Source organism: Hyperolius riggenbachi, chromosome 6 (genome assembly GCF_040937935.1).
Source record: "Hyperolius riggenbachi isolate aHypRig1 chromosome 6, aHypRig1.pri, whole genome shotgun sequence".
NCBI lineage: Eukaryota > Metazoa > Chordata > Amphibia > Anura > Hyperoliidae > Hyperolius > Hyperolius riggenbachi.
The window spans coordinates 223,499,178-223,514,344 of record NC_090651.1 but is presented as its reverse complement, the minus strand read 5'-3'; the positions used below and the strand labels follow the sequence as shown (position 1 = coordinate 223,514,344).

The 15,167-nt window shown below is 43.1% G+C and overlaps 1 protein-coding gene across 5 annotated transcripts in view; it reads left to right on the top strand.

Moving 5' to 3' along the window:
• VPS13D (vacuolar protein sorting 13 homolog D) overlaps window positions 1-15,167 on the top strand; it is a 410,462-nt gene that overhangs the window by 55,016 nt on the left and 340,279 nt on the right. For all 5 annotated transcript variants that reach the window (XM_068240470.1, XM_068240469.1, XM_068240471.1 and 2 more), the window contains exons 4-12: window positions 94-284; window positions 3,728-3,808; window positions 4,006-4,122; window positions 5,563-5,667; window positions 6,228-6,398; window positions 12,467-12,567; window positions 12,681-12,849; window positions 13,562-13,663; window positions 14,937-15,150. In XM_068240470.1, the coding sequence (XP_068096571.1) occupies window positions 94-284; window positions 3,728-3,808; window positions 4,006-4,122; window positions 5,563-5,667; window positions 6,228-6,398; window positions 12,467-12,567; window positions 12,681-12,849; window positions 13,562-13,663; window positions 14,937-15,150 (1,251 nt within the window). The remainder of the gene's footprint in view (window positions 1-93; window positions 285-3,727; window positions 3,809-4,005; window positions 4,123-5,562; window positions 5,668-6,227; window positions 6,399-12,466; window positions 12,568-12,680; window positions 12,850-13,561; window positions 13,664-14,936; window positions 15,151-15,167) is intronic.

The window sequence follows — 15,167 nt, the reverse complement described above, 5'->3', positions numbered from 1 at the left end:
AGAAATGTAAATCTATGGTATGTGAAATTTTACTTGTAGTGCCCTGATTAAAACCTTCACTTTAAGTTGTATACATCTTTTATTTCTTTCTAGGTTTCATTGGTAAAATAAGAATTCAGATCCCCTTTTATCGCCCACATTTGGATCCCTGGGTGATTTCAGTGTCTAAGCTTCATTTAATTGGATCTCCTGACAAGCAAGAAGATTTTGATGAATTTAAAGAGAAATTGTTGGAGAAAGTTCGTAAAAAAGCTCTGCTGAAAGCACTTGAAGACAAATGGAAGGTATCTGAATGCCCTTGTTCTTGACTAGTGGGTGTTTGGATTTGTTTGTGTAGTTTACTCTGTAGAATTGACACTCTTAAAGGGAAGGTTCACGGTCTGTCTTAAAAAAATAAAAATATAAATCCACTTACCTGGGGCTTCCTCCAGCCCGTGGCAGGCAGGAGGTGCCCTCGGCGCCGCTCCGCAGACTCCCGGTCTCCTTCGGCGGTGCACCCGACCTGGCCAGGCCGGCTGTCAGGTCGGGATTCTTGTGCGCTCCAAAATGCGCGGCGCGCTGACGTCATCGGACGTCCTCCGGGCTGTACTGCCACGGGCTGGAGGAAGCCCCAGGTAAGTGGATTTGTATTTTTTTTTTTTTTTTAAGATAGACCGTGAACCTTCCCTTTAACTCTGTCCTTGGACTTAAAGGGACCCTGAGCAGAGTTTAAAAAAAAGGAAATTTGGACTTACCTAGGGCTTCTTCCAGACCCCCGTAGTCCGCGAGGCCCCTCTGTGTCCTCTGGGTCCCCTTCATGGTCCTGCTGGTGGCTCTGTAAACCTTGCGACTTCAGATGAAGTTGTGCATGCGCGGCCCGTCTAGGCACCCAGCGCGACATCCCGCCCGTCGCCATAGGGGTCTTGTGCATGCATGGTTCAGTTTTTCGAGTACCGCGCATGCACAGAACCCTTACGTCGACAGGCGTGATGACATGTCGGGTGCCTGGACAGCACATGCGCAACTTTATCCGAAGTCGCGCACCTACCAGAGCCACAAGCGTGACCACAGAGGGGCTCCAGAGGACACCAAGGGACCTTGCGGGCTATGGGGGGAGGGTTCCTGGAGGGATCACCAAGTAAGTCCAGATTTGCTTTTTTCACTTCTGTTCAGGGTTGCTTTAATCCCATCTTTCCCTGGTTGAGGACTATATGTAAGTTGTGGAAGACCTGCACATAGCTTTGTTTACCCATCAAAGACTTGAATTATGTACACATGCTAGATGGAACTCGGGTGAGGTGGCCTGTCTGGCCGCCACTAGATATCATGGTAAGCTGTTAGCAGTATTGTAGCAAAATGGAAGCATTTGGGGACAACAACAACACAACCATGAAATGGTAGGCCATTGTTTTTCAGGGATTGGGCATGGCCCTTTAGTTCCAGTGAAAGGAACCCTGAATTCTTCTGAATACCATGACATTTTGGACAATTTCATGCCCCCAAGTTTTTAGGAATAGGTTAAAGATGGCCCCTTACTGTTACAGCATGACTGCTCACCTGTGCACAATGCAAGGTCCATAAAAACATAAATGAGTGAGTTTGGTGTGGAGGAACTCAGGGCCGGGACGAGGCAGAGGCGAGAGAGGCTCCAGCCTCAGGGTGCAGTGTAGGAGGGGGCGCACAACTCACTCAGCTATCATTCCCCTATTGTGTTTGAAGCAGAGAGAAATAAGAAAAGAGGATGCATGGCAGTGACTACAAGCAAGAAAACTAGAGATTAAGCTGTTGAGGGGATTGGGGACCCTGGGGCGCCTCTTAGTCTAATAGCATTCAGTGTGTGACGGCTGGGGTGGGAGGGATGGAGGGGCGCACTGTTAGTGTAATAGCATTCAGTGTGTGACGGCTGGGGTGGGAGGGATGGAGGGGTGCACTGTTAGTGTAATAGCAATCAGTTTGTGACGGCTGGGGTGGGAGGGATGGGGGAGGGGCCTCTTAGTGTAATAGCAATCAGTGTGTGACGGTTGGGGTGGGAGGGATGGAGGGGTGCACTTTGGTGTCTCAGCCTTGGGTGCTGGAGGACCTTGTCCCAGCTCTGGAGGAACTTGACTGTCCTGCACAGAGCCCTGACCTCATCCCTATACAACACATTTGGGATTAGTGGAGACGGCGAGCCAGGTCTTCTTGATCAATATCAGTGCCTGACCTTACAAATGCTTTTCTGGAAAAATGGTCAAAAATTCCCATAAACGTACTCTTGTGGAGCTGTTATAGCAGTACAACACTGTATTAAAGACTAGACCAATTAATTTTTGCATTACAGTATACCACAAGCATTGTCGTAGACATCCTCTCCTATATAAGAGACACTGGGCCATATGCAATTCACTTTTTCACCTGAGTTTTCTCCTAGCAGATAATTTTTGATCTTTGATTTAAAATAACTTTCCAGCAGTTTTCAACGTAAAAAATACGAAAAGTAGATGGAAAGAAACTATCAAAAACTATTTTGAGTATTTTCTTGCTTGCTGGGGGTTTAAAAAGTCATTTTATTTACAAGTTTAAAAATATCAACTAGGAGAAAACTCAGGAGAAAATGTTAATTGCATATGGGCCACTGTCTCGCCTAAATCTTCCACTCTCATGTTGCATACTGGGGCAGGGCAGGGAAGGATTCTACTGGATATCAAATATACTGCACACTAGCCGAGAAAACGTATACCAGGGAAAAAAAATGTGCAACACTAAGTCCAAAAAGGACAATCCCTATAGGCATAAAAATAGAGTATGGTCACTCATGTGTAAAGAACTATATAGTTAAAAAGAGTCCCAGTCGGGTTACTCTTAACGTGAGGTTCGGTGTGTATATAAACACTGGACGAAAAAGTGGAGGTCTTTGCTGATCCCCCACGCTGACAAGTGTGTCAGAGTGGTGTAGCTATTCCACATGTACCGAATCTACACAATTAGAGGCAGTTGTAATGATCCTGCTCAGTCAGTATCTGATAGTACTTGAGACCTGCAGTGATCTGCATAGAATTTACAGCTGTCACTAATGAGCGCTGAGGTAGTACAAAAAGTGCATAGGTGCTATTTACATAGTGTTTGTATAACGGACTTCTGACATGTTTCACCCTAACGGCTTTATCAAAGAATGCTGTACATATATACAATGAGTAACAAAAGTGCACCCTCCACCAACAAAATTCCCCCCAGCAGCAAGCTCTGACTGGGGCTTGTACTAACTCAGCGCTCATTAGTGACAGCTGTAAATTCTATGCAGATCACTGCAGGTCTCAAGTACTATCAGATACTGACTGAGCAGGATCATTACAACTGCCTCTAATTGTGTAGATTCGGTACATGTGGAATAGCTACACCACTCTGACACACTTGTCAGCGTGGGGGATCAGCAAAGACCTCCACTTTTTCGTCCAGTGTTTATATACACACCGAACCTCACGTTAAGAGTAACCCGACTGGGACTCTTTTTAACTATATAGTTCTTTACACATGAGTGACCATACTCTATTTTTATGCCTATAGGGATTGTCCTTTTTGGACTTAGTGTTGCACGGATATCAAATATATGTTGACCCCACATCCTCATTTGCTTACTGTAATTAAAATGAAAACAATTTTTTGGGGGGAGGTGTAGTCAAGTATATACGGTATCGAGTACGTACGTGTGTGTCAATACTGTTGTTGTATTTTATACATGATGGCCTTTATTTCCAATATCTTTTTACAGAGTGAACAAGAGCAGAAGGGAGAATCATACTGGTACTCCGTCACTGCTTCCATCGTAACCAGAATTGTGGACAATATTGAAGTGAGTAGCACAAGTCTAACAATTAGCCTGAAGTGCTGGGAAACAAGACTGGACCACTTAAGATAAAAGTTTTCAGCAGTTAGCTTTTATGGGGCACCCATCAAGCCTCGCTCTTCAGCTAATTGAAAAATGTTAATGAAACTACTTTACGAATACTTACTGTTCTTTCCGCTTTTATTTCAATTGATTTGCTGCAGCTAAACATTCAAGATGTCCACTTGAGGTTTGAAGATGGCTTCATGGATTCTTCTCATCCATTTGCCTTTGGAATTTGCATAAAAAATGTCTCTGTCCAGAATGCTTCTCATGAGCCAGTAAGTATGAGATATTTTTCTGTATTCTGAATTGAAATCTCTTTATGAGCCTTTTTATTTTAGAACATTTTGAAAGGGAACATGAAGATAAAGTGTAGGTTTTCATAATAATATACAGGAAACAGTGCACACATTGAAATGGAATAGGCAACCATGTTTGTGTCGTGTTATAAAGCAAAATTCTAGGGTTTAAAGAGACTCTGTAACAACATTTTCAGCCTTATTTCTTCTATCCTATAAGTTCCTATACCTGTTCTAATGTAGTCTGGCTTACTGCAGCCTTTTCTAGTTGCACAGTGGCTTTATTATCTCTGTTATCTAATCTTCTTTCCTTTGACGGCTTTGTCGGCTCAGGCAGGAATGTGCTGCTCTGCTGTGATAGGATAGAAGTTATGCACACCCTCTCCACGCCCCCTGCAGGCTCTGTATGAGTCACAGACAGCTTTTCTGAGCCTGTCACATGCTGGTTAGCATGCCTAAAACTGGCAATTACAAGCCAAGATTGCAGCAGGGAGTGGCAGAAACAGCAAAGAGGGGCCCAGGAGAACATAATGAATAGAATGGTATGCTTTTTATTGTAAGAATTTTAGAGTACAGATTCTCTTTAAAAAACATTGGTCCTAACAACCCACACCTCATGTAAGGCACATAAGTAGTAGTGTGAATGTGTAAATTATTTAGCTTTTACCACTATTTGCAGGTAAAATCTATCACATCATATGCATGCATTTCAGAGCAGACTGCCTGGTTCTCAGAGGGCTCTTCCACACTACATGAGATTCAGATTTTTTTTAATACGATCCAATTTTTATTTCCGATTAAAAGAAGTACTGCATGCTGCTACGGTTTTTAATCAGAATCAAAATTCGCATTGTATAAAAAAAATCATAATCGCATGTTGTGTGCAAGAGGCCTACACTGTCTGGGAATCTGGCTGTTTGGAACACGCACGTCTCCGTGGGCTGTTCCTACCTACATAGGCTATAGGGTTGGTGCAGATTTTGCCAAGCCTTCTTTTCCATGTTTTCAGTGGAATCCGGCCCACCATTGTTTGGCTTTTGCATTTTGCCTACAAATTACAGCAGGGGCATAACTAGACTTTATAGCCCCACCCCCCATAAAAATGATAGCATGAGGCGTCTGGAGGAAGGAAAAAATTACACATACTCCTGCACACAGTTTCTGTGAGAGGACAGGGAGGTTTTCTTTACTAATTGGCTGCAGTTGGGGAGATGGAGAGACAAAGCCTCTGAGCCTCCCTGCGATGGAAGGGGTCGCAGGGGTGATTGTTGTGCCCATGAATTACAGTAAAATCAGACATTTTAAACATTCATACTTCTATGTATCTGGTTGAGCTTAGTGAGATAGAATGGGGGTTGCAGAGACCTTTGCTGAATGGCTTTAATCACCACATATCTTTATGATTATAAATGTTTCTAGGTGGAAAAATTCATGAGGAAGAAACAACTAGAAGTTGGAGATTTCAGTATCTACTGGGATGTTAAGAGCACTTTATTGGGTCACCTACCTCCTGGGGAGCTACAGGTAAGGATACACGGACACAATAAGCCTTTGAACCAATGGATGGATGAACACCAATGAAAGCGATATTGCCACATATGGCCTGTACATAGAATGACAACTGTGTTAGTGATAGTGCATGTTTCCGAGCCCTTCACATTTTAGTAACAGGAATGCTTGGCCAACCCATGCATTCCTGTGTCAAACCAACTAGCAGTTCAGTTTCCCTAAGATTGTGAAGGTAGTATCTGCACCCTATAAATAATATTTAACAATGTATTTTAAGTTACATATCACATTCATTTTGTTTTATAAAGGAATCTGCATATAGTAGGACTGCATATTAGGTAGCAAAGGGCCACATATGGCTCTGGTGCTCATGGTGAGCACCAGGAGTCTACAGTCATCGTACACTTGAAGTGCACTGCCCACAGATATGCATGGGCCTTGACAATGCCAAAATACTAAAACTGAACCAGAAAAACAAGGTCATGTTTTCATGCTAGAGCTAAGTCATTTTTTAAATAATAATAATCTATTAGCTATTAACTTCCATAACATGCAATGATGTTTGTGTCGTCTAGGAAGCTATGGATAAAAGCATGGAGAGTCGTGAGCATCAATACATCCTGGAACCAGTGTGCACATCAGCATTGCTGAAGAGAAACTGCTCCAAAGAGCCCCTACGATCACGGCAACAACCACGAATAGAGTGTGACATACATTTGAAAACTATACCCCTCACTCTGTCTCAGGTAGGCTATAAAATTGCATTAATATAAACCTTATATAAGTTATCTTAGATACCTTGAGAGAGGGAAGCCTCTGGGTCCTCCAGAAGCTTCCCCGGTCTACTTCCACCTCACCATTCCAGCACTGTGTTCTCCCTAAGCTCACCGCACTGTGCCTGCGCAGTAGCACTAATCTGCTTGGGTTTCACCAGAAAAGATGATCTGGATTGGGTCCGTACTAATGCACAGTTGCAGATGGCTTGCAAATGTGCAGTAGCATGAACCCGTATGGACTTCGGCAAAAAGAGCTGAGCGTGATTTTGTCCATGCCACTGCACATGTGTGAGCCGTTGACTAGGGCTTGTTTACGGCTTTGTGGAGGGGACATCGCTGGAATGGGCTGGTAGAGGAGTGCAGAGTACCGGTTTGGGGCACATTTTTCAATACATGTACCTTATATAAGTTATCTTAGATACCTTGAGAGAGGGAAGCCTCTGGGTCCTCCAGAAGCTTCCCCGGTCTATCTCCACCTCACCATTCCAGCACTGTGTTCTCCCTAAGCTCACCGCACTGTGCCTGCGCAGTAGCACTAATCTGCTTGGGTTTCACCAGAAAAGCTGATCTGGATTGGGTCTGTACTACTGCACAGTTGCAGATGGCTTGCAAATGTGCAGTAGCATGGACCCGCATGGACTTCGGCAAAAAGAGCTAAGCCTGATTTTGTCCATGCCACTGCACATGCGTGAGCCGTTGACTAGGGCTTGTTTACGGCTTTGTGGAGAGAACATCGCTGGAATGGGCTGGTAGAGGAGTGCAGAGTACCGGTTTGGGGCACATTTTTCAATACATGTACTCATTCAACCACTCACAAGGAATAGCATTGTTTATCTAGTTACAATGGTACCTATCAGTGGTTGAATGGATTATGTGAGTAATCTTGAAGGGGATGTCTTGGCAGAAGAAAAAGGCTTAATATTAGGATCTGAATGACTTTGATAAGGATAAATTGTGATGGCTAGACAACTGGATTGGAGCATCTTCAGCAAGTGGGTGGATGTGGGGTGCTTTCAACATGTACTAGTAGTTATTGCTTACCAAAACCGGTCCAAAGAAATATAACAGAGCAAGTGGTAAATGAGTTATGGGTGGACAAATTATAGTGAAGTAGGACCATGAATGTCTCAGCTACTTGAAAGGAGGGTTCTTATACTCTATGGGGATGTAAAGTAAGAAATAAAAACCCTACAGGTTTATACATTATCTCACAAAAGTGAGTACAGTATACCTCTCACATTTTTATAAATATTTTATTACATCTTTTCATGGGACAAAACTGAAGATAAGACACTTTTATACTATGTAAAATAGTCTGTGTACGGTGTTAACTTGCTTTCTCATCAAAATAACTCAACCCATAGCCACTAATGTCTAGACCGCTGGCAACAAAAGTGAGTACACCCCTACGTGTAGAATGTTAAATTTGTGGCCAAAGTTTCAATATTTTGTGTGTCCACTGCCCATCATTATTTTCCATCATTGCCTTAGTTCTCTTGAGCATCATGTTCAACAGAGCTTCACTGGTTGTTACTGGAATCCTCTACTCCATGACAAAGCTGGTGGATGTTAGATACCTTGCTCTCCTCCACATTCCATTTCAGGGTGCTCCAAAGATGCTCAGTAATGCTGGGTACACACTATGAGATTTTATGATCGATTTACTGTCAGATCGATTATTTCCAACATGTCCGATTTGCTTTCTGATAGGTTTCCGGCATTTTGCGATCGATTTCCACTAACTTTTATAGGAAATCGATCGGAAAATGCTCAGAAATCTGAAAGCAAATCGGACATGTTGGAAATATTCGATCTGACAGTAAATCGACCATAAAATCTCATAGTGTGTACCCAGCAATAAGGTTTACTGTGGATCTGGACACATGCTTTGTCCAGCAGCTGTACTTTAGTAGTGGTCATCTTAGAGGTGGGTTTGGGGTCTTTATAATTTTGGAATACTGCCCTTCTTCTGAAGGGAGCGGATCATGCTCTGCTTCAGTATGTCACATTACTTGTTGGCATTCATGGTTCCCTCAATGAACTGTAGCTCCCCATGGCCGGCAAACTTCATGGTTCCCCAAACCCTGATACTCCCACCACCATGCTTGACAGTCTTTGTACTGCTCACCTGGTTGCCACCACACATGTTTAAAACCATCTGAACAAAATAAGTTTATCTTGGTCTCATCAGATCACAGGTAATGGTTCCAGTAATCCATGCACCTAGTATTCTTGTCTTCAGCAAACTGCAGGTTTTCTTGTGCATCATCTTTAGAAGAGGCTCCCTTCTGGGATGACAGCCATGCAGATCAACTTAATGAAGTGTGAGGCATATGTTCTGAGCACTGACAGGCTTCACCTCCCCCCCCCCCCCGCCCCACCCCTTCATCCTCTGCAGCAATGCTGCCAGCACCCATACGTCTATTTGAAAAAGACAACCACAGGATATGATGCTGAGCATGTGCACTCATCTTCTTTGGTCGACCATAGCAAAGCCTGTTGTGAGTGGAGCCTGTCTTGTTACACCGCTGTTTGTTCTTAGTCAAGGTTCAGCAGATCAGTTTCAGGGTGTTGACAAACTTCTTGTAGCCTAGGCCATATTTACAGTGGGGTGTGAAAGTTTGGGCAACCCTATTAATCGTCATGATTTTCCTGTATAAATCGTTGATTGTTACGACAAAAAATGTCAGTTAAAGGGGTTCTTTCGCGAAAAAAGTAGGCAGTTAAAAAATGTGACAGATGACAGGTTTTGGGCCAGTCCATCTTTTTAAGGGGGATTCTCAGGGCTTTCTTTGTTTTCAACAGCATTTCCTGAACAACAGTTGCAAAATCTAACTGACATAATAGTGTGCAAGTGATTAGGGAGGCCGGCTGGTATCTTGCTATTTTGGCAGTTAAACTGCTGTTCAGGAAATGCTGTTGAAAACAAAGAAAGCCCTGAGAATCCTCCTTAAAAAGATGGACTGGCTCAAAACCTGTCATCTGTCACATTTTAACTGCCTACTTTTTTCGCGAAAGAACCCCTTTAAATATATCATATAGGAGACACACACAGTGATATTTGAGATGTGAAATGAAGTTTATTGGATTTAAACCGTGTCCAATAATTGTTTAAATAAAATAAGGCAGGTGTCTAAATGTGTCATTTTATTGATTCCATAACCTTTAGAACTAATTATTGGAACTCAAATTGGCTTGGTAAGCTCAGTGACCCTTGACCTACATACACAGGTGAATCCAATTATGAGAGCGTATTTAAGGGGGTCAATTGTAATTTTCCCTCCTCTTTTAATTTTCTCTGAAGGGTAGCAACATGGGGGTCTCAAAACAACTCTCAAATGATCTGAAGACAAAGATTGTTCACCATCATAGTTTAGGGGAAGGGTACAGACAGCTGTCTCAGAGATTTCCGCTATCCGTTTCCACAGTTAGGAACATATTGAGGAAATGGAAGACCACAGGCTCAGTTCAAGTTAAGGCTTGAAGTGGCAGACCAAGAAAAATCTCGAATAGACAGAAGTGACGAATAGTGAGAACAGTCAGTCAACCCACAGACCAGCACTAAAGACCTACAACATCATCTTGCTGCAGATGGAGTCACTGTGCATCGTTCAAACATTCGGCGCACTTTACAAACACACGCACAAACAGCCGCTTGAGGTATGCTAAAGTACATTTGGACAAGCCAGCTTTATTTTGGAATAAGGTGCTGTGGACTGATGAAACTAAAATTGAGTTATTTGGGCATAACAAGGGGCATTATGCATGGAGGATAAACAACACAGCATTCCAAGAAAAACACCTGCTACCTACAATAAAATATGGTGGTGATTCCATCATGCTGTTGGGCTGTGGGGCCAGTGCAAGGACTGGGAATCTTGTCAAAGTTGAGGAACACATGGATTACACTCAGTATCAGCAGATTCTGGAGACCAGTGTCCAGGAATCGGTGACAAAGCTGAAGATGCGCCGGGACTGGATCTTTCAACAAGACAAAGACCCTAAACTCTGCTCAAAATACACTAAGGCATTCATGCAGAGGAACAAGTACAACGTTCTGGAGTGGCCATCTCAGTCCCCAGACCTGAATATAATTGAAAATCTGTGGTGTGAGTTAAAGAGAGTATCCATGCTCGGAAGCCATCAAACCTGAATGAACTAGAGATGTTTTGTACAGAGGAATGGTACAAAATACCTTCAACCAGAATCCAGACTCTCATTGGAACCTACAGGAAGCGTTTGGAGGCTGTAATTTATGCAAAAGTAGGATCTACTAAATATTGATTTCATTTACTTTTTGTGGTGCCTAAGTTTATGCACCTGCCTAATTTTGTTTAAACAACTATTTCACACTTTCTGTAAATCCAATAAACTTAATTTCACTTCTCAAATACCACTGTATGTGTCTCCTATATGATATATTTAACTGACATTTTGTCGTAACAACCAGCGATTTATACAGGAAAATCATAACGATTAACAAGGTTGCCCAAGCTTTCGCACCCCACTGTATATAGAGCAATAATTCTTTTTCAGCATTTTTTAGTTTTCTTTTTTTATTTTGTTTGTAATAGAGCTCTTAGCCATGAGGTGCCATGTTGAACTTGCAGTGACCGGTATGAGAGAGTGTTACAGTGATGACACCAAATTTAACACACCTGCTCCTCATTGACCCCTGAGACCTTGTAACACTAATGAGTAACATAACCCCAGGGAGAGAAAATGTCTAATTGAGCAGAATTTTGACATTCTTCACTTAGGGGGTGTACTCCCTTTTGCTACCAGCAGTTTAGACATTAATTGATGTATGTTGTTACACTATGCAAGCTGTATACTGACTACCTTACATTGTATTACATTGTATCCAGGTATCATATCTTCAGTGTTGTCCAATGAAAAGATATAATAAAATATTTACAAAATTGTGGAAGGACCAATGGTTGTTGCTCAAAAGTTTGAAGTGCAAGTTTTTAATTGAACACTGTAAGAACATGCTGTTCATCTCTGTGGAGAGGATATGGAAAGCAGCAGGAGTTAGCTGACTGCTTTCCATATCTATGTGACACTGCATAACCGTAGCAATCGAGCATGGTTTTCCAGTATGACTGATTGCTACTGAGTTGTTGAGTTTTGGACAAAGTTGAAAGAGTGTCTGTCCCTTAAACTCTTTTTCCCACTAGTCTAAACAAAAATGTTTTGATTCTGGAGCGGTGTTTAAAGCCCTGTGTAAATCCAGTTGTGTAACTTCAAGAGACAAGCAAAAAAGTGGCCACAGACCATACAATAAAATGATCCAATTTTTTGACCACTCAATAAAATTGATCTGTTGTCCCGAAAAATCGAAAGCTTTTTTTTTTTTTTCATGCGTTTGAGAAATGTGATTGAATTTCCAGTTTTTATTTGATGGGAGTGTTGGATTTTTCTGAAAATATTTTATGATTGTGTCCGGTCAGGAGCCGGGACACAATCCCTCGGGCGACATCACTGAGTCATCACTAAAAGACGCAAAGTCAGCTGTGTTGCTACCGATGTGCTCTGTTGCTATGTGGGTGGGCTGAGGCACATAGGAATAACGCCTATGGAACAACATGCGGCTGGCGGGGTAGTGGTGTGCACAGTGGAGTTGGCGGCTGCTCTGCCAAGTTGATCTGCTAGGTGGATCTCTTGCAGAGTGGCGGTCTACAGAACAACACGCGGCGGACAGGGTAGTAGTGTGCACAGTGGAGTTGGCTGGCTCTCGGCCAAGTTGATCTGCCAGGCGGATCTCTTGCAGACTTGGCGGTCTATGGAACAACACACGCTGGACAAGGTAGCGGTGTGCACAGTTGAGTTGGGCGGCGCTCGGCCAAGTTGATCTGCCAGGTGGATCTCTTGTGGAGTGGCGGTCTGGAGCCGCTGTACACATGCCTATCGGCTGTGGCTATCAATATTGGCTGCCTCAGACGACTTTGCTTATGCGTGTGTAGGAGCTTTAGGGAGAAAAGTTAATTGAAGAAGGGCCAATCTGTCCTCTAATGAGTAAAATGTTTTATATTTAGGCACAATACCAGCAAATTATGGAATTTGTTGATGAGTTTGACAGAAAAGAGCGGCAGATGAAGTACAAAAAATGGAGACCAAAGGTTCCAGTTTCCAAAAAGTGAGACCTATTAATACATTCATAATAATTCCTAGTTTGTACTGTTGAATGTCTGCTGTATCCAGTAATCTGGACACTAGTTCTAAACACTGTTGTTTCTCATCCACACAAAGCTGTAAAGAATGGTGGCTTTTTGCACTGAATACAAACCTGTCTGAGATCCGGGAGCAGAGACGCCGTTTAAAGTTAGACTTTTTGCTTCAGCGAGCCCGAGATGCTGTGTTTTATTGCGACAGACACTACAATCGCCTGAGAGGACTGCTGCTCTGTGCAGACGACGAGGTTCACAGTTATATTTATTTCTTATGTTGATTTAAAAAGAGCTTTCTCATGAGTGCCTTGTTTCAAAGACTAAATGTACCTATAATACTGTAGTTTTGAATTCCCTATGACATTCCCCAAAGGCTCACCCCACCGTTCAACCACATCTGTCTGTACTGGCGACCTAATGCATGTAGCAGCTGGCACTAGTTTATTACATACCCATCTCTGACCTTTTTTAGCCTGCTGCATTTACAATGCATGAGACAGTATTCAGCCTCTATTAAGGGAAAAGAGATGCCACACTTAGGCCCTGATGCACTAAATGACAGCGCAGGTAGCACATGGCAATTTTACCAGTGCTAATGCTGGGGGAGCGCCGCTCGTTAACCAGTTAGCGGCAAGCATATTACCACAGTAATATGTGTGCTCCTAAAGGGTAAGCGCACAGGGCTCCTCGGATCCGGTGCAGGCTCACAAGTGTGACAGGCTCCTATATACAAATAGGAGCTGTTCACTGTCAGTTTTGAGCTTTGAGCACTGCCATTCCCAGCTGAAGTGGGAACACAGCCTTAGTAGTGTGACTTTGCTATACACCTGGCTGGTTTCTTTATTTGAGTTTTGTTCTTCTTCAATTACACTGTAGGTCACACACAAAGAAAACTCTTTATTCTTTTCTGGGGCAAGTTGTGTTTATTCTTGATTGAATCTTTTGTGAAATGTCACTGTTCAGGCTGAGCTGGATCGGATTGAGGAAGAGCAATCATTCGAAGAGCTGAAGATTTTACAACAGCAAGTCCATGACCGTTTCAGAAAGCAGCACGAGCTAGCGGAGGTCAGAATCTGTTCTGATAGTCTATAATGAACAAATGTACTTTAGTCTATTATTATTTCTGTATAGATACAGCAACGTTTTCACTGCATGGAGTATACTTACAACATACTACACAATGCATCCGGAAAGCATTCTCAGCACATCACTTTTTGCACAGTTTGTTATGTTACAGCCCTATTCCAGAATTGATTAAAAAAAAAAAATTCTCAGAATTCCACACACAAAACCCCATAGTGCCAATGTGAAAAATATTTACTTGATATTTTTGCAAATTTATAAAAAATACAAAAAATTGTGAAAGCACATACATAAGCACGTACAGAAGCATTCACAGCCTTTGCCATGAAGCTCAAATTTGAGTTCAGTTGCATCCCGTTTCTCCTGATCATCCTTGAGATGTTTCTGCAGCTTAATTGGAGCGTAATGTCTTAAAATTACAAATTACACATTAGGAGGTCTCGCCCCTTAGTGTTTTCCCTGGCCGATCATGTAAGGCCCCGTTCACATTACAAACGCGGACGGGCACGCACGCGGAACGCAACGCATACGAACGCACGCCATCCGCGTTTGTATGCGTTGCGTGGCTGATCCCATCACTGAAAAGTGAATGGGACAGCCATGCGTTTTGGCAAAAAATGCGTGCAGCATGCGTTCCTGGACCGTACAGGTCCGGAACGCATGCAGTGTGAACATCAGACATTGCACTCTATGCAATGTCTGATGTTGTGCGTGTCGGCCACCTGCACGCGTTTCCGAAACGCGTGCAGTGTGACCTCTGACCACTACAGCAAGCAACACTTTTTTTCTCATTGAAGGCTCAGCTGTCAGGTTTGCCTTAACGTGCTTGCACAGTTTCTGGAATTATTTGCCAAAATTAGTAATACGCAAGTATCCTTTTTATGTCAAAACAATGGACATGTAATCTGTGTCTGCCTTTTAGATGCTGTGTGTACTGCTGCTATGGGTGGGTTTTCTTGGAAGTGGGAAAGAGGGATATGTGCAGGAGTAGTCACCTTCCCACCTTCATCTCTCAGCTGACATCCTGTGTGTGGTATGCAAATGTCCTCCTCCACTCCACTATGTCAGTCCCCTATATGTGCAGTTAAGAAAGATGGACACAAGCTCAGCCCTTTACACAGCAATATTATGTATAGTACGCAAAGGTAGATGAGATAAATCTAGATGGTCATTCCTCTTATTTGCAAGCTTTGGAAGGAAACCAAACTCCCCTACCCTTATAACAATTAAGTAAGCACCTTTTTGTTTTGTGCAGAGCTTGAGGGAGCCAGTGACTGAGCCTAGTGGTGCGTCCCCCACATCCACACCTACACGCAGCCAGAGCAGCGGGATGCTGCAGTACCTGCAGTCCTGGTTCCCGGGCTGGGGAGGCTGGTATGGGAATGCACAGGTGGCCACAGAAGATATAGTGAGACTGTCCCAAGAACAGCAACAAGAGCAGGACTCCTGGAATCCAGAAGAAATCCTAGGTGCGTTACTTGTTTCC